General features: G+C 53.2%; 1 protein-coding gene across 1 annotated transcript in view; it reads right to left on the reverse strand.

Moving 5' to 3' along the window:
* Positions 1 to 6,154: 6,154 nt before the first annotated feature.
* Positions 6,155 to 25,876, reverse strand: part of CCDC12 (coiled-coil domain containing 12) — a 54,068-nt gene continuing 34,346 nt past the window's right edge. The window contains exons 3-7 of the mRNA XM_045492680.1: positions 9,608 to 9,687; positions 7,945 to 8,006; positions 7,690 to 7,724; positions 6,611 to 6,687; positions 6,155 to 6,515 (exon numbers count right to left, since the gene is read on the reverse strand). Coding sequence (XP_045348636.1) covers positions 6,433 to 6,515; positions 6,611 to 6,687; positions 7,690 to 7,724; positions 7,945 to 8,006; positions 9,608 to 9,687 — 337 coding nt within the window. The 3' untranslated portion in view covers positions 6,155 to 6,432. The remainder of the gene's footprint in view (positions 6,516 to 6,610; positions 6,688 to 7,689; positions 7,725 to 7,944; positions 8,007 to 9,607; positions 9,688 to 25,876) is intronic.

The following is a 25,876-nucleotide window of genomic DNA, read 5'->3' on the forward strand; positions in this document are numbered from 1 at the left end:
ATTAAAAAATTGCACTTCAGGGGTGCCTGCGTGGCTCAGGTGGTTGAGCGTTCGACCCTTGATATCAGCTCAGGTCTTGATCTCAGGGGGAGTTCAAGCCCCTGACTGGGCTCCAAGCTGGACATGGAGCCTACTTTAAAAAAGAAAAAAAATTGGGGTGCCTGGGTGACTCAGTCGGTTAAGCGTCTGACTGATCTTGCAGTTCACGAGTTCAAGCCCCGCATCTGGCTCTGTGCTGACAGCTCAGAACCTGGAGCCTGCTTCCGATTCTGTGTCTCCCTCTCCCTCTGCCCCTCCTCTGATCACACTCTGTCCCTCTCTCTCTCTCAAAAAATAAACAGTAAAAAAAAAAAAAAAAAAAAAAAAAAAATTTCACACTTAGCGAGTAATTTGGTTGTGAATTCTGGAGACCTCTCTCCTTAAACAAGTATGCATGTGACATACAGAATATATACCAAGAAAGTATATAAAATGAACGGATAGAGAATAAAACGAATTCCTGCCACTCAAGCCAAGTTAAAGAACATTATCAATACCTCAGAGGGCTCCTTCCCGGAGTGAACTGCAGGCCTAGTGTTGAGGACTGTCACCTTGCTTTTCTGCACCCACTTTACCCTCCATACGTGTATCCTTAGAGAGTATATTGTTTTCACTGCCTGCTATGTAACACCACAGAAGTGGCTCATACTCCCTTTCTTCTGGGACATGACATCGCATGTGGCTGTAGCTCACTTCACTGCCAGAGTCTTCCGCCGGACGAATCACAGCTTATTACAAGTGTGTTTCAATGTGGTGGATGTGTGCACATGCGCTGTGATGAATGACGCTCTTGCAAGCGTCACACCCGTGCCAAGGTCCCCCAGGACACTACTTCTGGAATTGCTGCTCACAGCTTGTACACGTGTTCCGCTTCTCCAAAGTGGTCACACCTTTTGGGCGGCAAGTGACAGCCCCCCAGTGCTGCACAGCACATTCACATAGCTAATACCACTTCTGTCTGAACGTCTCCCCGTCTGAGGTTACCCCAGCTACCTTTGTTGGTTCTGGGCTTGATAGAGCTTTTCTAATCCCTTCACTTTCCATCTTTCTTTGAGTTTAGGTTTGGGTTTAAGCTTTTTTTTTTTTTAAACAGCATCAGACTGAGTTTAAAAAAAATAAGGTGGTTTAGTACACTGATGTATTTTGGATTAATTTACTTGTCCCACTTTTCTCTCTTTGCCTTCTTTTGGGTAGTTTTCTTTCTTTTTTTTTTTTTTTTAACAACTGCTTTGGAAGTGGTACACTCTTTTTCTATCGTTAGGGTCACTGCAGAAGTGTCAGCCTGCCTGTGTAGCAGAGTCTGAGTCTTTTGTCTCTTCACCCGTGAGCTTCGTAGAGAGCTGTAATTCCAATCAAGAGTATGTACCTACCACTGCTGTTACATGTTCTCGTAGCCCTTGTCTTACTTTCACTCCATGGAACATTCTCATTTTATAACCTATTTAGAGTTCCACCTTCTTTCTCTTTGTTCCTACTTCTAGCTCAGATTTTCCATCTGGGATCCAGTCCCATTTCAATCTGAAGACATCCTGTAGAACTTTTTTTTTTTTTTAAGAATGCTTATTTATTTCATTTTTAGTTTTTTTTTTTTTAACATTTATTCATTTTTGAGAGAGAGACAGAGCATGAGCAGGGGAGGGGCAGAGAGAGTGGGACACCCAGAATCAGAAGCAGGCTCCAGGCTCTGATATGTCAGCATAAAGCCCAACATGGGGCTCAAACTCACAGACCATGAAATCATGACCTGAGCTGAAGTTGGACGATTAACTGCCTGAGCTGCTCAGGCACCCCTATTTAATTTTTTAACAACAGCCTGAGATATAATATACACCTCATACAATTTGCCCATTGATAGTGTATAATTCAATGGCTGTTAGCGTATTTCCAGATGTGTGCAACCACCATAATCCACTGTAGAATATTTTCACTACCCCCAAAATCGATTTTTTTTTCATGAGGGTCTGCTGGTAATAGATGCTCTGGGCTTGCTTGTCTGAAACTATCTTGTACTTGTAAGATATTTTCTCTGGGTATAGAATTTTAAGTTGACAATTTCTTTTCGTCCAGTTAACACTGATACCAGAAGGTATCTCCCCAGTTAACACTGGTTGTGGTTGAGACATCTGCTGTCTTGCTCATTAAAAGGGAGTAAATCTTTTCTAATTTTAACATCATTTCTGCTCTTTTCATTCTGCCAACTTATTGCACTGTGTCTGGGTATGCAGTGGTTTTAAATTTTTCTTTTTTTTTCAACGTTTATTTATTTTTGGGACAGAGAGAGACAGAGCATGAACGGGGGAGGGGCAGAGAGAGAGGGAGACACAGAATCGGAAACAGGCTCCAGGCTCTGAGCCATCAGCCCAGAGCCTGACGCGGGGCTCGAACTCACGGACCGTGAGATCGTGACCTGGCTGAAGTCGGACGCTTAACTGACTGCGCCACCCAGGCGCCCCATGCAGTGGTTTTAAAATACATCCACAGATCCTTAGACCTCCCTTCCAGAGGTAGAACTAATTCTCCTTTGAGTGTGGTCTGGATGTAGTGACTTGCTCCTCACAATATAATGTGGCAGCACATCACTTCCAAGACCAGGTCAAAAAAGGCTCTAAAGCTTCCACTTGCCTCTGTCTTGGCTCGCTCACTCTGGGGAAAACCAGTTGCCACAGCACGCAAACACGCAGGCAAGCCTGCCAGAGAGATCCATGTGGCAAGGACCTGTGCACACGGCATGCTTCCATGAGCCTTCCTGGGAGTGGAAGCCATCACGAAAGCACACCCCCCAGCCTCGGCCAAACTTTTGGGTGGCTACAGCTCTGGGGGATGTCTTGACTGCAACCTTAAAGAGACCCCAAGCTGGAACTACCCAGGTGAGCTACTCCTGCATTCCAGACCCACAGAAACCATCCAGTAGTAAAGGTTTGTTTCAAGCCACTGGGTTTTGATTGTAATTTGTATACAGTGATGGAGGATTGGTCCAAGAAAACATTTTAAGTAAACTTGCCTACTGAGCTTTAACACACATACAAAAAGCATACAGATCATATGTGTGTGGTTCGACGAATAGTCATAAAGTGAATATACCTAATTAATCACCATCCACATCAAGAGATGGGACATCTCAGTGTTGGTTTCTTTTTTCTGCCCTGCTTGAGATTTGCTGGCCTCGCTGAATCCGTGGACTGGTGATTTTGAAAAGTTCACAGTCATTTAAAAAAAGTGTTTCCTCCACTCCATTTTTGTATTTTTTTCCTCTCCTGGGACTCCGATCACACATCATGTCGGCTCTTCCTACTCTGTCCTCCATCTCTCTTAGCTTCTTGTTTTAGGTTTTATCAATCTGTTTATCCTGCTACATTCTGGAAGACCTCTTCAGGCCTAGCTTCCTGTACATGAACCGCTTCCTTAGTTCTAATTCACAGATGCAGGGCTTTTAACTGCTATAATAATTTTTATTTCCAGAACATCACTTTGGTTTTTGGCAAATCAGTTCCTATTTTCAAGCCTGTCTTTTAATTCTTGCATCATTTTTAAACATTTAAATCATCTACCTGGTCATTCTAATGTATGAATCCTTTGCAAGTCTGATTCTACCACATCCCTGCCCATGTCCTTTGCTTCTTGTGCCTTGTTGCCTAGTAGATTTGGTGGGTGACCTTTTCCAGAAGCTGCTCACTTTTCCTGAACTTTATCAACAGGCGTTCGTTAAGGACTGCAATGAATCAAGGTTCATTCAGGTAGGATTTGCATTTCTATCAAGCATCTGAGACCACCACATTCTGGAGCCATTTATATTCTTTGCTGGAGGTTTCTCATGAGCAAACCCACACGAGGGCCAGCTCAATTCTCAAGGGAGACCTTTCTTCAGTTCAGTCAGTGGCAAGGTTCAGTTTTCCTTTGGGATGCCAAGACAGCAGATTTATTATTCGTTCACAGAGGGAGCTGCCCTTGGGGGCCCCAGCTTTCTGGAGGGCTCTCCTACCAGGCCCCTCATTATGCACAGGCATTGCGTCATCTTAGCCCCAGGCACCGAGGACCCCAAAAACCAAGACTGGTTTTACCTGGTTTGTTACGTATCTTCAAGGCAAAGGTCAGGCTTCAGCATTCTGCTGCTTCTCTTACCTTCTTGCTTGAGTGTTCCTGACTTTCTTGCCAGATCAGTGATGCATTTAAAAAGTATTTGTTGTAATGACTTATTTACCTAGTGTTTTTAGCTGTTTGCAAAGGGAGGATCAGTTCAGGCAACTATTCTACTGTGATGCCAGAAACAGACGTGGTCAGCCATTCCTTCTTCAAGTACCTTCTGTCTCCAGGTTTCTTTTCTCCATCTCCTGCCCACTAAAGGCCATCGAGCAGTATGTCAAGGTTCTCAACCCGCCCTCTCTCTCTTCTTTCTCTCTCTCTGCCACCTTTTGGAGCTTCAGCTTTCCCTTCCAATTTATCAATTCCTTTGTTATTATTTAGTTCCTCCAGTGAGTTGCTGAGTGTGTGTGTGTGTGTGTGTGTGTGTGTGTGTGTGTGCTGCTTATTTTCATAAACATTCTTTGTTTCCAAGATTTCTAAACAGATCTTCCTCGTGCCTAATCCCTGTTCCTGAGACATGGGGCTCAGTCCCTCTTTTATCTCTGTGGTAATAAAACAAACACTCATTTTAAAAGCCTGTTAGGATGTAACTGTTTCAGCTTCCTTGGGTGTAAATTCTTCCACATGTTGGGATGGTAGCCATTCTTCAAGGTGTTGGATTTTCTCACATATTTTGTAATGTGAGTCTAAGTGCCCATCGTGTGTGATGGTTTTTGTTTTCCTCTCTCTCTCTGCCTGGCAGTTTTCTATAGGCATAGAGAGCTGTAAATGCAGAAGAAAACTTCTCATCAGCACTCGGGGCTCTTGTTCTGTGGGGCTGGCCATACTCTAGTCCTAGTGGGAAGCTAGCCGCCAGTCACCACGTGTGAGTCTCACACTGTCACGGACGAGCACCCCACTTCCTACAGCAGTCCTGGGCCGGGGACACCTTCTTATCCTTTATTCCCAGGAAGGGAAGCCCAGCTCCAGACGCTGCTATGCAGAAGGAGTGTGGCTTTAGACCTGACACCTGTGGGCATATCTAACCCCCACTGGTGTGGGAACCAGAGTGCTGGGTTGCCCACTGCTCAGCCAGCCACCTGCCACTTTAGCCCTATCATCCCTGCAAGTTTCTGCTCCCTTTCTGCACAAATTTCCTTCCTCGGGTAGTTGTGTACTTTTAGCTGAAAGCATTTACTTTTTGGTATGAGCATGCTGGTCTCTGTGTGCACACACTCACTCCACCACTATGACCTGGGTCCTCGGCACTGTCTGCCAGAGCCAGGCCAATGTGTTCCTCCGAATGAGCACAGAGGGGACGACACCCTGGAATGACACAGGGCGGGGGTGGGAGGCTCAAGGGGAAACCCTGAAGGAGACTCAACAGTGTAATCATTCTGGTCATGAAATTCTAGCTGGCCACAGGTACTTGGACTCAGGAGTTGTGGCCAGCCAGTCACTCTGGAGAGTCAGCTCCAGAGAAGGCTCACGGTCCTAATGCCAGGACCCTGGGGACCCAGGGTCCATGACCACACTCAAAACTAAAGCTATGATACCCTAGTCTATATGAGCCACCCTCCCCAATACAGGGGCCCTGTCCCGGAGAAGCCACAGTCTAGCTCTGACTGTGCTGTGGGGAGAAGGGCTGCTTGGGGTTGTGCAGGGTGAGAGAGAACCAGGGGCCTGGAATCTGGAGCGGCCCAGAATGGAGCCTTGCCAGGCACAGTGCACCCCCTCCACACCCCCAGCCTCTCTCACACTGTGAGGGGGTCCACAGAGGGCCAGGGTGGGAGCCCCTCCATGCTGTCCCACAGACTGCTGTGAGGCCCAGGCCCGCGAGGCTTCTCTCAGACTCGGTCTCTGTCACCTGTGGGTTTTGACACGACTACCTTCTGGACTCAGAAGGTCAGGCCTGGGCCTTTTGCACCCCTCCAGCCTCAACATGCCCAGCCCAACACAGCACTTACTCATACTAAGCTTCACCTCTGCTTTGCCTTGGGGCCCAAACCCACAGCGCCCCAGGACTCAGAAAATATTGACAGGTTTCTGGCGCACATACAGGTCTGCTTGTTTCTATTTCTAGAGATAAAAGAAAATTCAAAATACATACATATGTACAGACACAGCAAGCCCACAGGGTTGCTGTCAGCTCTGCCCCTGTTGGGGTGACGGGGACCACTTAGGAGACAAGGAGCTGACCTCACCCCCACGGCGGGGGTTTCAGGCTGACGGGGCGGTTTGGCTCTGGAGGTAACAGCAAGCCCAGCCCCACCCTTGCCCGAGACGGCCCACCCACGGGACAGGCCTGACAGGGGCAAGGGGACATGGCGTGCCTCAGTCAGAGTCACAGGCCTCTTGCTCGGTGGTGGCGTCCACTGCAGAGGCCAGGCTGTCCTCTTGGCCTTTCAGCCTCTCACCTGGATGAGGGACAGACAGAGGAGTGGGGAGGGGCCCTGTGCTTGGGCCACCACCCAGAGGGCAGGGATCCCGCCTCGCCAGACCCTGCACTTACGGATCAGCTCAGCAATGGCCCTCTGGGTCCGTTTTTCTAGCTTCTCTAGTTTCTTGGCTACGTCTCTCTTGAGGTCCCTGGAGCAGGCAGGTGTGAGGAGGCCGAAGTTGAAGACTGGCTTGGTGTGGCCTTGGGACCCTCCCCTCCCAAAGCCCCTCTGGCATTAGGAATCACACTCAGCTGCCCGAGGAGACCACCACGGGGAGGAGACCACCCCGGGGAGGAGGCCAGGAAGTTCCTCTCTCCCTTTCTGCACCCTCCAAAACCCAGCAGCAGTCACCCTTCCGTGTCCCGCTGAGGCAGCGACTGATGGCGCAGACCCACCAAACACGGGACCGAGTCAAGGTGTGCCAGGGTGGGTGGTATCTCAGGGTCCCTCTCAGCCTGGTCCCCTCGGTCAGCATCAGGGAGTGACCTGCCCTGGCCCACTGTGGGTCCTGCTCCTCCTCTAGCCATGTGCTCACCCTCACCACCAGGAGCTTCCAGAAGTGCACACACAGCCTATTCTCCCTGCCCAGGGATTCGGAGGACACATGTCCCGTGCTTCTGTTTCGACAAATGAGAACACCTTCAGTGGTGCTGTCCTTGTCACAGAATAGCAGGTGAGGGATGTGGCCTGCACCTCTGGCCCAAGGTCAAGTAGAACACAAGCCTCAGGCCACATGGCCCCTCTCTCCCCCACTCTGTATCAGCCTGGTCACAGGGGCATTGGGAAAGGATGAGCAGCCCCATTTCACACAAGAGGAAACTGAGGACAAAGCAGAACAGGCCAGTGGCAGCAGAACTGGGACAGCAATCTATACCTGCCCTTCCCATCCTCTCACCTCCATCCTGTGGTTCCTTGAGGGCCAAGGCCGGCCTTGCTCAAATGGAGCTCTCTGAGGTGGCCGGACCCCCACCCTTGCAACAGGGACTTCTTCAAGGGACTGCTGCTCCTCACCCTCCTGGAGCCCCTCCCCCACCCTCCAGGTGTCACCCCCATGGCCACCCTCTCATTCTCCACTTCTGTCCTGTCAGCACGTCCTTTGGACAGCAAGTGTCCACACTGTCCGTCTCCCTGCTGCAGTGGTGGCACTCACCAGTCAGGCTTTCGGGGCGCGAGGTTGGCCAGGTCCTGGGGAGGAAGAGACACGTGTCAGGACTGGAGGGCCCCCGCTCCAGGGCACGTGGGCAGACAGGGGACTGAGGCAGAAAGTGGGAGAAAGGGAGGGAGGGAGGAGGGGTGTGGGAAAAGGGGATGGAAGGGAATGTAAAAGTGGAGAGGAGGAAGAGGGAAGTAAGAGGGAGGAGAGCCGTGGCGGAGGAGAAAAGGGCCCACGGCGGGGGCCACTCACCACTTCCTCGATGACGGGCTCTGGCTTGGCGGCCTCCAGCTGCTCCTTCACCTTCTCTTCCACTAGAGGGCGCAAGACAACAACATAGGCCGTCGGAAAGGGGCCGCCACTCTCCCTGAGGCACACGAGCACACCCGGCACCCCGCACAGGAGAGGGGAAGGGTGTGGAACGGGCTCCCCCCGAGACCCTGGGCTCTCTCGCCCCCACCTCCCCCTGGGCTCCCAACCTCCAGAAGCAAAGACTCTGCAAAGGCAGCCGTGGAGGCAGGCCTGGGTTTCCCCGGATGACAGCCAACCTGGGGTGAAGGAGGGCCGGCAGGAGGCAGACGGCTAAAGTAGACAGAGCCCAGACCACCAGCAGGGAAGCATGGCCAGTATTCTCGGCCCTTCTCCTCAGCTGGGAAATGAGAGAGCTGCCTTGGTATATCCACAGGATGGTTCTGCGAAGAGCTGTGAGGACTGGCTTTCCCACAATCTCCAGGGGCTCCTGGGCTCTGAGGACATCCTCTGGGCCCTGGACTAGCTGGGGCACAGGTGGCTTTTCTTCCCATCCCACTTGGATATGTGCTTGCAAGGATACGTGCTCCCCACCTTGGGGAGCCCTGACCTCACACGCCTCCCAGCTATGCCCAGCGGCTGACGGCACCCTAACCCTAACCCTAACCCTAACCCTGGGTGGGGAGAGCAGGAGGGCCTGCCTAGGCCCAGGCGCACTAACAAGTCTGGGCTCCGGGCGCTTCCTCCAACCACCCCCACCGCCCCCCCCCCCCCACCACTCCCCGTCACTGTGGCCACATGTTGCCTCACCTGCCTCCAGCCACAGATGCTGAAGCCGCGGGACGGGACCACTCCCCGCCCCTCTCCCCGGTCCCACCTACTGCCCCCACCATGGGGGCCCAAACCAGGAAGCGAACCACCTAAGAAGCACGCGAATCTTGAGGTGAACAACTGGGGAAGTAGACGAGGGTGGGGCGGGGGTGGCTGAATGGGCAACAATTTGCTGTCTTCAAGATAAATGTACTTATTCATTTATAATTTGTATAATTAGAAACCGATAACAGAAACGAAGGATAAAAACAGGGCCAGGGGTCTATGTGGTAAGTATTCTGCATCTCCAGTGTGGAGCATCTCCAGAAGCTCCCGGCTGCTGCGCTGTTCCCCATGCCACGAGACCAGGCAGCCCCACAGCCAGGCCGCTCACACAGGGACACCTGCCGTCAGGGACACCTTCTCCATCCTCTGCACTCTGGCACTGCCACGCCTCGCAGCTGGCGGGCGCCTGCCCGCCCGATGCTCTCTGAGCACCTGAGTGGTCAGCTCTTCTCCAGGGTCTCTCACTCTGACCCCCAAGTGCCCCCAGGATCCATCCCCACCTATGCCCCGCCCCTACTGCCCCTTCCACGTCTCAGCCCAGAGAGGTCCTTTAGGGGAATGGGGCCTCTTCTCTCGCAGGTCCCCAGAAGGCCCTCCAGCCGTGCCCTGACCACCTCTCTGCTGTCACTCAGCACTGACCACTTCTGGATGGCTGTGAGACGTTGCCAGGGGTCCTGGAGGCCCAACTTCCAGGCCTGGCACTGCCAGTTACCCTCCAAGAGAGGACGACACCTGACAAGGTGGAGGCGGCTGACGGCGCCTCGGAGGTGGAAAGCTGCGGCCCACCTACCCGCAACTGGCTTGGCCTGGGGCACCCTCCTCCTCTTCAGGTCCTCGTCCTCTGGGACATAGTTCCGCAGCCTGAGTTCCCTAAGAGAGCAGATGACAAGCAGAGATGGAGCGAAGCATGTGGCAGTCTCGTTCACCTCGTACACCTGGAGGTCGGACTGTGAGGAAGCCACACGAGCTGGTGACTTCTAGACTTTCCTCCGATCTCTCTGGAGACGGCCTGGTGAAGAGGGAGAGCATGGGAACAGAAGGACCGTAGGGACGGGCCCCCCTCTCCATGCAGCCCCATCATCTGCCGGGGAGCAGCTGGGCGGGTCACTCTGCCAAGGCCCCGCCCGCACCGTAGGTTCTCGCCCAGAGCTGGGGCCAGGGATGCCCGGGAGCATTCTCTGGCTGTCTCTCCTGGATGAGCTCCATCTGACAGCCGGGAGAACTGAGGGTCAGAGAGACTGGAGCATTTTCATAAGGTCTCACAGCAGTGGCTGCAGCGTCTGACCCGGAGTCAGGGCCGGAGCTCCTGGGCTGAGTTTCTCCTACAGGACAAAGCCAGTGGTCACCCACTGTTTCTCCAAGCCTGGCTTCCTTCTTAGAGACTTTGTGGCCTGGAGCCGCTGGCACAGACCTCAGCTCCTGGTGGCAAGGGTGTGTGCGTGCAAGGAGTAGCCGGCAAGGGTGAAGGACAGGCACGACAGCGTGCAAGGCTGGGACAGCCGGAAAAACTGCATGGCCCCGCGGCCACAAGAGGGCTTTAAAATGCTACTGGGCAGACCCCAAGACCTCCGTGAAGGGAGGGGAGCTGTGAGGGACCAGGATCACACACTGGGCCCGACCAGCAACAGCGCTGTTACTTTCCTCTCACGTCAGTCCCCTTGGGCAGGGGTGGCCTCCACGCCAGGCGTGTGCTGGGGTCTCCCTGGCTCAGCAGCTCATCAATCCCGACCCCCACATAGGGAAGCTTGACCACAGGAGAAATGGCCCGAGGCTCCCTCCATGGGCTGGCAAAGTGACACTTTGCATGTGGAGGCTGCTGCTTCATAAAGGCAAGACAGACTGTGGGACAGACCATTTCCACTCTAGGGAAGCAGAATAGCCCCCTGACATGCCAGCCAGGTGAGCCTGGGAGGTGGGTCCTCCTTCACTACGTCTTCTGAGCCCCTCAACGGCTGCTGGCCCCTCAGAAGTCCTGGGATGGTTTTCCCAGCAGGAGGGCTCCCACAGTCCGTCACCTACCAAACCCTCTGTGCCAGGCAAAACCGCTGCTGAGGTCCCCTGTGCAGGCAAGCTGTTCTAGAGATGAGGCAGTAGGTGTCTGTGGCCACACACCCAGCAAGTGGCAGAGGTCTGAATCTGGGAGCTTTCTGTTGCCAACCAGTCCCTATCACCAGCTCTGGCAGCCCCCTTCTCTGCCAGGGCCCCATGCCCAGAGTCCACGGTGCTAAGAGCAGGACACCCACCCTGTCCTCTACCCTCTAGCGCCTCCTGCAGGCCTGCTGGTAAATGCCATGGAAGCCCCAGCAGAGAAAGTGGGGCATGATTCGGTACACTGACTTTCGTTCACAACAAGGTAGTGAGAAAAGCAGAAGAGAAACTGGGTGTGGGAAGAAAACTGCATGGACTAGTGAGAAAAAAAAAAAAAAACTATCGCTCTCAGAAACCAGCTTCAGGGTTTTGTGAGAAATCAGCAGGAGAGAGGGGAGTCTGCTAGGAACTGGACCCAGAGCTCGAAGCCCCAGGAACAAGTACCCGCGCCCCAGCCGCCTTGCTGCCCAGGCTTCGTAAGATGTTGGAACAGGGAAGACACAGCAGGGGGACAGGGAGAGGGCAGCACAATAGGAAAGAGCAGCACTGGCGGGGGCCGGGGGGGGGAGGAGGCTGGCCACACAGCAGCCCCATCCCCCACAGCAGTGCTACCGCCCAGCGTCCCCTGCTCTCCCTGGGAGCTGAGCACCAGTCCAGCAGTCGAGAACACCTGTGTCCCAGTCACTGTGGGACCATCCCATTCTCGGCCTCAGCTTCCACATCATTAAACAAGAAGGGTATGTCCAGCTCCGTCAAGCTACATCCAAGCCCTCTCTGATTCACTCTGTGAGAGCTCACGAAGAGATAGCCTCTAATGAATGCCCAGTTACCTGCCCTGCCCTCGGCCCCCACCCCTGAAGGGCAGGAGTCTCTGTGACAGGTCATGGGGGCACTGGGTTCTGCTCCAGGGCCTGGCTTTTCCAACACAGACACAAGGTTTAACCCCCTGCTTCTGAAAATGGCTGAAAACACCTGACAAGAGACATATTTTATTTATTTATTTATTTATTTATTTATTTATTTATTTATTTATTTATTTATATTTATTTTTTTACCACTTATTCACTTTTGAGAGAGACAGACAGAGCATGAGCAGGAGAGGGGCAGAGAGAGGGGGAGACACAGAATCCGAAGCAGGCTCCAGGCTCCGAGCTGTCAGCACAGAGCCCGATGTGGGGCTCGAACTCACAGACTGCGAGATCATGACCTGAGCTGAAGTCGGCCGCTTAACCGACTGAGCCACCCAGGCGCCCCAAGACATATTTTAAAAAATCTGTGGGGCGCCTGGGTGGCTCAGTCGGTTAAGCGTCCGACTTGGGCTCAGGTCATGATCTCGCAGTCTGTGGGTTCAAGCCCCGCATCCGGCTCTGTGCTGACAGCTCGGAGCCTGGAGCCTGTTTCGGATTCTGCGTCTCCCTCTTGCTGACCCTCCCCTGTTCATGCTCTGTCTCTCTCTGTCTCAAAAAATAAATAAAACATTAAAAAAAATTAAAAAAAAAATCTGTTAGCCTTGGACAAGCCCCAAGGCAACCAGGATCTGAGGGACTGCAATCATAGGGAGGGCAAGTGTGACAGGTGAGCCTGACACTGGGCACCTCATCTCCCCTAAAGCATCTGTCTATTTACGAGCAGAGGCTGCACAGCTGAGACCCCAAGGAGAGCTCCCTGCAATCTCATGTGGCCGAAGAGATAAAAGTTTCCATCAGTGCAGGAAGGAAGCCTCTTCCCCAGTCCTGAGAGGGTGGGTCAGGGCACCCCTAGTCTAACTGCCTGCCCAAAGCTTGAATACATCTTCCCTGGAGGAAAATAAATGATTCAGAACCCCAGATTATCTCTAAGATTTTTCATACACAACATCCAGGATTCAACCAAAGCCACGAGAAAAGAAAATAATAATAAAGATCACAGAAATACACTCACAGGAGATCCAGATATTAAAATGATTAGAAATGAAATACAGGGGCACCTGGGTGGCTCAGTTGGTTAAACATCTGACCTTGGCTCAGGTCATCATCTCACAGTTTGTGGGTTCAAGCCCCGCATAGGGCTTTCTGCTCTAAGCACAAAGCCTGCTTCAGATCCTGTCTCTCTTTCTCTCTCTCTGCCCCTCCCCTGCGCTCGTTCTCACTCTCTCACTCAAAAAAATAAACGTTTAGGGGCGCCTGGGTGGCTCAGTCGGTTAAGCGTCCGGCTTCAGCTCAGGTCATGATCTCGCGGTTTGTGAGTTAGAGCCCCGTGTCGGGCTCTGTGCTGACAGCTCGGAGCCTGGAGCCTGTTTTGGATTCTGTGTCTCCCTCTCTCTCTGCCCCTCCCCCGCTCATGCTCTGTCTCTGACTCTCTCAAAAATAAATAAACATTAGAAAAAAAACTCTAAAAATAAATAAATGTTTTTTAAAAAGAAATGAAATATAAAATAACTGAAATTTGGGGGTGCCTGGGTGGCTTAGTCTGTTAAGTGACCGACTTTAGCTCAGGTCATGATCTTGTAGTTTGTGAGTTGAGCCCCACATCAGGCTCACTACTGTCAGTGCAGAACCTGCTTCGGACCCTCTCTCCCTGTCTCTGCCGTTCCCCTGCTCGTGCTTGCTCTCTTTCTCAAAAATAAATAAACATTAAAATAAAATAAAAATAAAAATAAAATAACATAACACATTTTTTAAAGTTCAGGAAGATATACCACAAGGTGGAGAATTTCAGCAGAGTATCTGAAACTGTAAAACTTAATGAAATGGAAATTCTGCAACTGAAAATCAACCAAAGTTAAGAACTCAATAAATGGATTTAATAGCAGTTTAAAATAGCTAGAGAAAGGGTTTGTGAACCACCAATAAGTCAGAAAATACCCAGACGGAGGCACAGAGGGAAAAAAGTTGGAAAACAGAGAAAAGAACATAAGAAACCTATGGGACATAGCAAGAAGATCTAACATACATATAACGACAGCCCCAGAAGCAATATTTAAAGAGGTAACAGCGGGGGGCACCAGAGCAGCTCAGTCAGTTAAGTGCCAACTCTTGATTTCGGCTCAGGGCACAATCTCACAGTCCGTGAGTTCAAGCTCTGTGTCAGGCTCCATGCTGACAGCGCAGAGCCTGCTTGGGATTCTCTCTCTCTTTCCCTCTCTCTCTGCCCCTCCCCTGGTCGTGCCTGTACACTTTCTCTCTCTAAAAATAAATAAAACATTAAGAAAAGAGAGAGATAATAACTGAAGATTTTACATAATAAGTGGAAAACATCAAGCCATACAATATACACAGATTAAAGAAACACTATGAATCCCAAAGAAGAGCACGCCTGGGCAAATCATTATCAAACTCCTAAACACCAAAGGAAAGAGAAAATTCCTAAATTCAACAGACACCTGATCTTCAAAGGAGAAATAAAACGGACAGCTGATTTCTCGACAGAAACAATGGAAATCGACAATGGGGTGATATGGCCAGAGAAAGAAAAGTTGGCGAAACTGGTTGTCAGGGAATCTGTTCTTTACTAAAGGGAGTGCTTTTGACAGAAGGAAAATGACCTCAGATGAGAGCAATCAAACTGCAGGTAGGAATTAAACGCCTCAGAAAGAGTAAGTATGTGGGGAAATCTAAATGAATATTGACTGCACGAAAGAGTAAAAATGACTTGTGGGATTGAAAATGCAGCAGCAATAGCACGAGAGACGGGAAGAACCATCCATGGTGTGAGAATGTTCTGCAGTCCTGGCGTCGCATGGGAAACGGCACAGTGTTACTTTATGTTGGACTTCGGTAAGTTCAGGATGTATGTTGTATCCCTACGGAAACCCCTAACAGGAAAAAGAGTATATAATTAACAAGTTATATTAACAGGAAATGGAATGATTAAAAACAAAACAAAAATCCAAAAAACCAAAATTGAGACAAAAAAGGAAAGCTGAGAAACAACAGGTTCGCACACAAAACGGGCCCAGGCCGCCAACCTGGGGGCTCCCCACGGCGGCATCTGGAGATATCCGGAGCTGCCACAGCTCTGGGAGGCTGGGAGATGGGACTACACCACGCCAGCCGGGCCCCTCGGAAGCTGCCACAGTCACTAGGCAGACAGTGGCATCTGGAGCTCACTCTTCTAGAGGCCACTGGAGCCACGCACAGGTTCTGCTACCCTGGTCTTAGAATGTGGAGGCTGCGGCGGGAGGAGGTTCTGGAGCCCGAGGCTCCTAACAGGGTGACCTGGGTCCAAATCCCAGCTTTGATGCTTCCGAGACAAGGATGGGAAGGGTCATGCTCTCACTGGCTTCCACATGGAAATCAAAGACATCTTGATTTCATGAGGCTGTGTAAGGGATTCAAGCTGTGGACATCGATACTGAACAGAGTAGTGCCCTGCAGCACAGAGTCAAATCTCCCAGGAGTGCCTTGTTCTCACTCCACAATGCTGCCCCAGAAGCCCCGCCCCATACCCCAAGGGCTCCACCTGCCAGGGTGGGAATATGGCAGACCGTCCCAACATGGGACAGTTAGCCCTCCGAAGCCCAGAGAGTAACCCTCGAGTGCAGCTGGGAACAGCAACCCAGCAGACACATACGTGGCCTAGCAAGGCTTCTCAAAATACCCTCCATGAGCTAGGGTGCCTGAGCAGATAAAGTGGTCCTTGTGTGGCCCACCGGGTGGCAGAGATGTGCCTATTCCTGCACACCACACACCGAGTGGCAGGACGGGCCAGGACATACCATCAGCAGTTGAGGGCTAGCCAAAGAACAGAAAACTACTCTCTCCCTGCCTGCCTCCTCAGTGTGTCTGGTCTCCACGAGCCCGGCCTCGGTCACGAGTGAGTCCCGGAAGCGGGGCCAGCCTGGAGCCTGGCTTCTCTTCTCTTACTTATCTCTGCAGCCCTCTCTGCTCAGAACCGGGTATGGAATGGACCTGGACTGGACTGAAATCTGTGGATAGGGCTTAGAAGACAGGCTCTGAGGCAAGGCCTAAGCAATAGGCCATAGGCAGGGTGGGCTGGCCCCAGCCCCAGCCCCGGCCCCGGAGGAGCCACAAGCAGAGGCGCGGGAGACGGCCAGGCCAGAGGAGTGCCCAGAACTTTTCCCCAGCCATCTCCGGGCCTGAGGCTACAAAACACATAAGTCCTGAGCTAGGGGCTACGGAGGACACAGACTTGAGTGCCCCTTCCCCGAGCTAACCCTCTCCTGGTGGGGAGAGAGCACTTCACGCAGACCCTGGCCACATGCCCTCTGGCCTGTATCAACAACAGAATGCCACAGGACCAGAGGGACAATGAAGACGCTCTTTGTGACTTTTGTGGGATGAACGCCATGATGTGCTACTGCTAGACTAACCAGAGCAAGGTGAGGAAGAGTAGCGTGCTGTCACGTGTGTAAAAACAAGTGTGCTGTTTGGCGGGGGGGCGGGATTGGACATACCAGCATATTTTCCTATCTGTGTACCGCCTACCTCTGGAAGATGCCAAGAAGCTGACCCTAAAAAGGTGGTCTTAGGGGCACCTGGCTGGCTCGGCTGCTAGAGCACATGACTCTTGACCTCAGGCTTGTGAGTTCAAGCCCCACATGGGGGCAAGGAGCCTACTGAGGGGAGGTGGGGAGGTTGTCTTATAAGCAAGAGTTGGGAGTGAATGAAGAATTTTTTCCCCGTGTGCCTTTTAATACCTTTGAATTAGGAGCACGAATCCCTTACATACTCAAAAACTAAAATTAAATGTGTAAATATACACCCAAATAACTACAGACATCAGATCCATCACTGCATAACCACTGAAAACGTTGTCTGTGAAAGACTGCCCTTAACACGCAACCGAACAATTAACAGAAAGAAAAAAACAACCAAACGCTGAGAGTGATTATCTAAGCGATTTTTTTACTTGCTTCTCCGATTTTCTGTAGTTTCTAGAGTTGCTAATGTAGTTAATATTCTGTCTGCACAGAAACAGCCAACCAATTAGACGGAAGAAAACAAAAAAAGAGGCAGCAGGCAGAGGGGACACAGTGAGGCTGACCCCCAGGAGCAGGGACTGTGGTGGGCTCAGCACCCGGCAGCCATCAGCGCCTCTGGCCAAAGAGAAGCAGAGGCCAAGACGCGCTCTGGAGGCTTTTGGCCCTGGAGTCTACGGACAGGAGGGCAACACAGTGAGCCCAGTGCCTTCTAGGACTACACCCTTTGCAACCACGTGTCCTGGGCCACCCACAGGCCCCTCCATGGACGCAACTGGCATCTGAGTTTAGCCTGTGGTCTGTCCCATGGGGAGGACAGACACAGAGGCCACCTGGGAACCTCTACTTTCACCCTCTCTGATCCAGGGTCCCCAGTGTCCCCTAAACAAGACTAAGCCTCTTAGCACAGTCCTGGCCTCATTCCTCATTGGTCCCTACAGTCTGCTTTCCAATCAAATGTCCCCTGGGTCACACTGCCAGCCCTGTCTCCTACACACTCTGAAGCCCCTTAGGCTTCAAGAGCTAGCTCAACAAGATGGTACTGTGGGCAGCCCAAATGTCCCCACTCACCCCAAGACAGCTCACCGCTCCTCTCCTGTGCCCCCTCTTTGCCCTACATGCCCCTACCCTCTACTCAGCAGCCCTCACACCCCACTGCACATGGCCCCTTTGTGGCTGTCCTGCACACCCTGCCTTACAAGCGCCTAGGGACTGAGCTCCAGCACTAAGCTCCCAGCATGCGTTTGCCCCCGGCTCGATGGAAGAATTCAGAGAGGGCACTGATGGGTGGCCAGGGGCCCTGTGGGCCTTTTAATGCTTGGGAAGACAATATAGGAAGTAAAGGATTTGTGCCCAGGAGATTCAAAAAAGGCAGGAATGTGTTCTGGTCAAGGCAGCCAACTCCTAAGTGACTTCCATTGTCTCCGTAGCAAAGCAACAGTGATGCCCAGGTCCACATTCTGTGGAGCCTCCTTAAATTGGGGGAAATGTACCCTTTCCCATCTCCTCTCTTCCGCCTTCTCCCCAGGCATCTGAGGAGACCTATCAAGTGCCCGAGCAGGTTTGGTGACCGCTGAGACGTCCTCCTCAAGACCAGCTGCAGGGCCCCCAGGCGTGGGCTGGCTGGGAGAGCCCGGGGAGAGGACATGGAGGTGCCTTTTCACACCTTCCATGTGTGCCATTCAGGGGAAGGGAGGAAAAAGCTGGCATTCTCTGTAAAGCGGGAAACTCTACCCAGGAGTAGAGTTCTAGAATGTCCAAGTGAAAGGAAATTTCCAGATGATGTGGTCCAAACCACTCCCTGGTGAACGGGCATCAGAGAAAGCCCGCTGCTCATGGAGGTTTCCTAGCCCTGGCCCACTTCACCCTCCTTCATCCATGCTACCAGCCTTACCCTCTGGGACACGAGCCTTTCTTCTCACCTTGCACGCAGCCCCCGTCCTGCACCCCTGGAGAGAGGCCAGAATGGGGCAGTCCCACGTGGCCTGCTGAGAACACAGCCCACCTCACCCGGCTACCTTGGTCCCTCCTGGACCAGAAAGAGGGCTGTCTCGAAGCTCTCCCCCCAGCCACTGACCACAGGGAAGGCCAAGCCCAGGAGGGACCTGCGAGACCCTGGAGGCCAGCACTGGCTGAAGACAGCAGCTCTGACCGCGGACGCACACAGTGTGCACATCCGGGGTACAGAGACGCAGGGCTCTTCCAGGGACACACACACCCCAACAACCTTCCGGGTGCCTCAGGCTCTGCACACGGACGACACTCACCTCCGTGTCCCCAGTACAAACAAGGCCTCGTTTCTTGCTACCAGTGGCCAGACCCTGGAGACCCATGAAAACAAGGTGACAGGCGACCATCTCAATTGGTGTGCACAAGGGCTCCAGAGGCTGGGGGTCACTTCCCTCAAGACTGATGAAAGCGTTCAAACCTCATGACCTGATAAGCCTGCTCTGGGGAACTTATTCCGTAGAAATAGCAACAAAACAGGGATAAACAAAACACAATGTTCCACACAGAAATGTTTCTGGTAGCAGAATCTGTAGCAGCCCTGGGCAGACACTTGTGGCTCTCTTCTGGCAGAGTCCCCCAGAGGATGAGCACCCTTCCAGATGACGGCCAGGACTGGGGGTGAGGGTGGGTGGGAATGTCCGGCTCGGGACAGTGCAATCACAACACCTAGAAACTTCACTATAGGTAAAGTGCAAGATCAGCGTGGAAACTGTTGGGCTACGGTGATGTTTTTGTTTGGTGGCTGCTGAACAGTTTAATCCAGGACACTTGGATACTTGATGGTTGGCTTAATAGCAAATGAAACTTTTAAAGAGCCCAGCGGCTTCCCCACTCATGGGCAGAAGACATAGGACTCCAGCTGTCCTCCCAAAGGACGACTCTGGCCACACCATGGGGACAGACTACAGACAGGGGACAAAGCTCCCTCCCCTTCCATCCGGCCAGCTCCACCTCCACCCCGCCAACCACCCCAGGCCTCCTGTCCTATGACAGGCAGAGAGGATGTGGCACAAGAACCGACCACGTGCTGGACGGGGCCACATCACGTGGACAAAGCCTCTCAAGTGACCCCTCAGAGGGCTTCAGGGAAAGCGGTGGGAGCTCCCGCATCCGCTGGTCCTGCCCCGGCCCCAAGGCCCAGGCGACAGGCAGAGAATGGGATAATGCTTGCTTCTCAACAGGAATGCCCTCCACATGCTGCCCTCAGGGCTGCCCTTCAACCTAAGGTGGTTACTGACACATTCCTGATGTGGAAATCAGTCCAGAGAGGCTCATGGATGTGTTCGAGGCATGGGAGTGAGGGAAAAGTCAGAGCCAGAATCCAAACCCAGGTCTCTGGCCTTCAGGCAGACCCCAGTCCCCCTCACCGAGCTCCTCAGGGACCCGCGATCATGTGGAAGAGTAAAGGCTTCCTGACCCCACGCCCGGGAGTCCTGCCCAGGGCTGCAGTCCCACTTGCAAGTGAGCCCTTGGTGTTCCTTAAGGGGAAAATGCATGCTGGGCACCCCCCACCCTCCCGCTCCAGGAGTGCAGCCCACAGCGCCATTCTTGAAACCCCTCTTCCCTCTCCAAAGCCCATCCCTCCAGCCCTCCGAGCTACCAGGACCCCCACACAGCTCCTAAAATCACAGTGGGTCACAGGTGTTAGTGGCACAAAGGGCTTTAGAAATACACAACAGAAAGGCAGCCACGTCTTTGCCTTAAAAACAGGGAGGCCACGGGGCACCAGAGCCGTTAGGGATGGGACCCACATGGGAGCCCCACCAAGACAGACTGACAGCTATGTTCACCCAACTGTGTCGGCCCCAAGGCCCACCAAGAGCACCAGATGCCCAGCCTCTGATGGTTCAGAAGAGCCAGCAGCTGTTCAAGGCAATGCCCAGGGCCAAGGGTCAGGTCCCTGCCCGGCTCGAGCTGCCGGCACAGCAGGGTCATGTGGCCTGCACCCGCTCCCACCCGAGCCTCTGCAGAGCCCAGACCACGTTCTCTGGATTTCCAGGTTGGGCTTTGTACCCACCCCACCTGAAAACGCACAGCTGACGGGGACGTGAAGCACCAGAAATGGCTGAGGTACCAAAAATCAAGAGCTGAAAAATAAATTATGAGTAGTACTCTCAAAGAAATATTAAGCAGCCATTGAGAATCTTGTAGAAGTGTATTTATCAAAAGATGGTCGGGCTAATATGCACAGATACATGGTGGTCTGTATTTTCTAAGTTTTCCACAACTGAAAGAAATATATAATTTAAGTACTTTGTATCAATTTAAATTTTAAAAGAGGAGGAGGGTAAAGGCTTTGGCAGCTGAGCTGAACCCCAAAGGGCCCACAAGACGAGGCCAGACACTGGCCACACTGGCTGTCTGGGGCCAGACGGGACTGGGGAGAAGGAGCCTGCACAGCCCCTCGCCCCCCATCCTCCTGGGGCCCAACCCGTCGCACAGGCCACACGGTGGATGGCGCTCAACCCCACTAGGCTGCCAGGCTGCCAGAGAAACCCTCCTCTTCTCGCCACACAGCTGCCTGCCTGGCCCCCCTGATGCCCACCCCGCCGGCCCGGCCAAGAGGGCACGTGGTACGAAGGCTCTAGCACCTCCGTGTTTGGGAGCAGCGCTAAGGGTGAAGGTCATGGAGCAGAACCAGGCCCGGCCTGCCTCGGGAGCTGGCAGACAGAGGCATTTGGGGGGAGTCCCAGCGCTGTTCCGCTTGCTCTCAGGAGGGAGATGTTGGACAAGTCACTTCATCTGCGTGAAGCGCAGCCTCTTCACCTCACGGCGCACCACACCTACCCCCAGAACAGACAGGGGGATTTACTGAGAAGGGCTTTGGAAGCACTGATGATCATGACCTACGAGATCAGGACTTCTTTCCACGAAGAAAGGACCCAGCCAGCCTCCCACCTTTCCCTGACACAGAAGGGAAGCGCCTGGCCTGGTCTCATGGTGAACACTGCCTTCCTTCAACTAGTTCTCTCTTGGTTCATTCTCCCACATTCCAGGCCTATTCCTGAGCAACAGGGTCAGGAAAAGCAGAGCGGCCACAGGTCTTTGTGCTGGTGCCTCAGCACGAGCCATGGAGCCACGCTCCCTCCCCAGTGCCACGGATGGGACAGCCCCAGGCCCGGAGCGCAGTGAGGGAAGCCAAGAGGAGTGGGTGAGGGCCACTCTGGTGGTTACCACTACAGTGGAACAAGGAGCGCTGAATCAAGCGGATGCCACGGGTCTGTGAGCACGCCCTGGCACACAGACACTGTCCTGGGGACCCAACTCGCCGACAAAAGAAGGCCTGCCATTTGCCAGCCTACAGGGTTTGGGCGCCAGGCCAAGCCCAGGCTGGGCCTCAGCTGGGATGGGACCTCTCTCCACACGGGAGTGGGAGAACTGGTTTTCCATCCTGAAGAAGGAGGGCCAGTGGCCCAGTTTCTTCAGCAGCAGTGTGTGACACGCACTCCAGAGCGAACCACTGTCCCCGAACGGTGACTGCTCCAGCTGGGTGCAGACCTTGATCCAAAGCCAGAGGGAGGTGGGGGCTGTGGGGGCTGAGGGTTTGAGGCTTGCTTGTTCAGGCACTCAACAAGACACGCTCCCCTGCCCCCTGCCCAGTAGGGTGTGCAACACCTCCCCTCTCCTCCCACCTGGCAGGGTGGCTGTGACTATCAGCCACGAACCCTACCCCAGGCACCCCTCTATGGCACATATGTCAGCTGACTTGCCATCAGAGGAAGTGACTGAGGGCTTGAAAAGAAAAAAACAAAAGCAGCTGACAGAAATACCCCTTTCTGTGGGCCAGCTTTCCAGGGCCGCCAGATCATCTCTTATCTAGGCAGCAGGCAAGGAGCTGTGTTAGAGATGAGTCATGGAGGCCCCTCAGAGTTAGCTACAGGGCAGGCTGGCTGGAAGAGGGCGGATCCAGCCCAGAGAACAAGCAGGACCCTTTTCTGGCAATGCAAACACGTCTTTCCTTCCCACAGAACGTGGCTCAGGCTGGTCCCCCTTCAAGGGACTGACTCCCCACCCTAGTGGGGATTTGGTTGTATGGGGACAGGGCAGGGTTTATCCTGAAGAGAGTAATACAAATTTTTAAAAAGGAATTTTGATCTACAGGTTCCAGGCAATTCCAATCAAAATCCCAGCAAGCTTTTCTCATAGATACGAACAAGCTGATGCTAAAATTTATCAGAAAGGGCAAAGGAACTAGAACAGCCAAGATTCTGAGAAGATTCCTTAGGCAAATGGGCAGGAGCACGGGCAGAGAGGAAGCTGGGTGAGTCGCCAGCATGGCTGGTGAGGGGCGACGTCCTGCGGTGCCTGCCTTCAATCCTGTTGGGTTTTCCTGTTTCCTCAGCCACATACCCTACCCCCCACGCCCCTGCATGTGCAAAATGATGCCGCTCAACTTCTTTGCTGAGGACGATCTGTACCAAGGAAGGGAGGCCCCACAGAAGACCTCCTAACGATTCATTTCTTGGCCAATGTACTTACCTCTATCCTTATCCACCCACCTCCGTTTCCCCCATGACTGCCCTATTTGCAAAGTTAGCATAGCCTACATAAACATTAGTTCTGCCTTTTCCAGGTGTGTCTGGAGTCCCTCAGCTGGCTCAGGAGGGCCTACAAGTGTCTTCTTCCTGCCCACAGCCCAGTGACCGTATCTGCTGTGCTCATCAGGAAAGCAAGTGTTATTTTTCTCCCCATCTTTCAGTCAAAGAAAGCCTCGGGTGAGGCTCACTGAGGCAATGTGACTTGCCAAGGTCAGAAGGCTCCTGAGTGGCAGTCCTGAGGTCTCACTATCAGCCTAGTTCCTACAACTTTGGGGCCACTGCTGCACAAAGAACTGCCTCAACCTTTCTTATTTTGCTCAGTCCTATCAGCGTAAACAAAGGCACATGACGACCTAGTGAACGCCAACTGAAGAAACAGGCTGCGTGCCACGTGCCTGTGCAGAGCCTAAAGGCCACCATATTAAATCCTCCTCCCTGCTCCAGAGACCTGTGAAAGCCCGGGCTGGGGTCTACAAGCAATGGGTCAGAGGATGTCTGTCCATGCCTCTCCAACAAGTGGCCATCCCACTCTTCGTTTCACCCTGCTGGTTTACACCTCTGGACCTTCTCTGCCTAAATCCTACCCACTAAGATTCCAGACCTAGCTCAAGAGGAATGTTCTCCAGGAGGCCTTGTCCTGCTGCCCTGGGCTGAAGGCAGCCTGGAGTGGGCCCTGCGTTTCTCTCAGGACACTTCAGAAGGGCTGGTGCCCACAGGGCTGCCCACCTGGCACCTAGGCTCAGTGTGCGTGGACCTGGACTGAAGCAGACTATTCTTACCTCCCAGGAGCCAAGGAAGCGGAGATGCTCACCGGTTAACTGGCCTCAGAGGTCATCTCTGCCACCACCACCCCACCCCCCCCCACCCCCCCGGTCAGTGGACCTAGAAGGTAGCCCCCTTTCTCCCCATTGGCAAAGGGGGCCATGGCAGGGGGCTGTGGCCTAGGGGCTGGAGCCTGCTTTCAAGCCATAAGCATCCTGCTGGGAGTTCCTTTCTAGACTTGGGGTACAGAGGAGCAGAAAGGTCCCCTCTTTCCTGGGAGAGACACTGACAGACTCTGCTGCCTCATGGTACTTCTGGAAAGCCCACACCCAAACCCTGGACCCTGCAGTCTGGGGTTACACCCACAAGGGTCTGGCCACTTGGCACAGGGACTGACTGAGGCCTTCCAAGATAAACCCAGACAAACCCTTTACTCTATGCCTGTTAAAGTGAGGAGAGTCCGTTTTTCCTGGGGGGCCACAAATTCAGTCCTGGCGAAGGCTGGGCTTCCTGACAAGCTAGGCAGTGACTGAGCAGCAGAGGGACAGCCACTGAAGTCAAGCCCCTGCCTACTAGGCCGGACTGGTCCACCACACACCCTGCCTTAAAGGAGGCAGGGTCAGAGGAAAGTGGAAGAACAGGATAAGCTGAAGCAGAACCCAATTCAGTGTCTTCAAGTTTGATCCCTGGGCTGCTACGAGCAAAGGAACGGGGACCCTGCATTCGCTCACTGAGGGGGATGTCACAGGGGGTCTGGAGCTTCACTACAAAGGACTCTAGCAGGTGAACGGGGTCTCTTTGACCCGGAGCTCCCGCACAGGAACCTGGAACCGTGCGCCCTTCACTTTCTCTTTCACACTGCTTTCATTATGAATCTCTCAGGCACACAGGAAAATTCAGAGAATAACACAACACTTGTACTCACTTCCTCCAGAGTCAACAAAAGCAACACTTTGCATTTTTTGAGACAGGTTTGTCCCCCCCCACCCCCCACCCACTTTGTTGTTGTTGTTAAAGAAATCCTATGCTGTAGCCGGTGAAAGCCTTTCCCTAATTCTGTCTCCTCCCTGCTTCCCAGCAGCTAATCTGAGGCCAGGAGCTGGTGCACCTCCACCTGCGTGTTTACACTTCTGCAGCTCCCGCTTCATAGCCCTTGACAGCTTACCACACACTTGCTTTTCTGTGAAGTCTGTCTCCCTCTAGAGAATGCCAGCACCCTGAGGGCAGGGCCTGTTTCGTCCACTGCTGCCTCCCAGGCCAGGAAGGATGCCCTGTGCCAATCAGACAACCAGCCGAGTCAGGCCTTGTTGAACGAGTAACACCTCTATCGCTGTGGGGGCTTCTAAACTTGATATACACGTTCCTACCCTGTCTGTTCTCAGTTCTGAAGCCTGCTTTTTCCTCTATCAACACCATGTTTGAGATTCAATCACACAGTTCAACAGTCAAGTCTTCTACTCTAGGACCCACCCACCTGCTAACCAATGACCCTTCTCTTTCTCATCAAGGAGGAGGGGGGATGAAAGCAGGGACCTTCCAGCAGAGCCAAGAGAGCCCAGGACTCAACGCTCTAGTCAGTGACTGAGAACCTAAGAACAAACCAGAAGAAAACCAAAGGTTCCCCCAGCAGTTACCACAGAACAGGGGAAGCTGTGCAGGTATGCACCCCCAAACCACACAAGTGGAGTCACCTGACAAAAGAGCAACCACCTGGCCTTTGTCTCTGTCACCAGCCAGGCTCCCTGAGGTGATGGGGGGGAGGGTGGGCCCAATAAGAAAGCACAGAGCCCACTGGGGTGGCGAGGGTCCCAGCACCAACTGGCACCACCAGCCTCTCAGCACAGAGCTGTTATCATCTCTGATAATAAGGGAGGAGGCAAGGACCCCACAGGGCTGCTGTGAGGACAGTGTGAACCCACTGGGTAAACTGTGAAGCCACACTCACACGTGCATGCACACGCACACATGCACACACACACACACACACCCCTCTGTGGACCTGGAAAGCCCTACCTCATTTGAGATCAGCTCCAGATGAGGGGTCTGCTCCTCCTGAGTTCCCACTCACACTGGTAAAGACAACACAAGGCTGTGGCATCAGGAAGGCCTGCTCCCTCCTCCGGGGAGGGTCCCCCGCTCCTGCTATAAATCCGCAAAGCACAGTCTGCCCAGGTAAGTTTTCTGAGGACCTCAAGATCCACTCCCCCAAGTGAGCCAGTGCCATCAAGCCCTGTGCCTGCTT

The sequence above is a fragment of the Leopardus geoffroyi genome, chromosome A2 (genome assembly GCF_018350155.1).
Source record: "Leopardus geoffroyi isolate Oge1 chromosome A2, O.geoffroyi_Oge1_pat1.0, whole genome shotgun sequence".
Classification (NCBI taxonomy): domain Eukaryota; kingdom Metazoa; phylum Chordata; class Mammalia; order Carnivora; family Felidae; genus Leopardus; species Leopardus geoffroyi.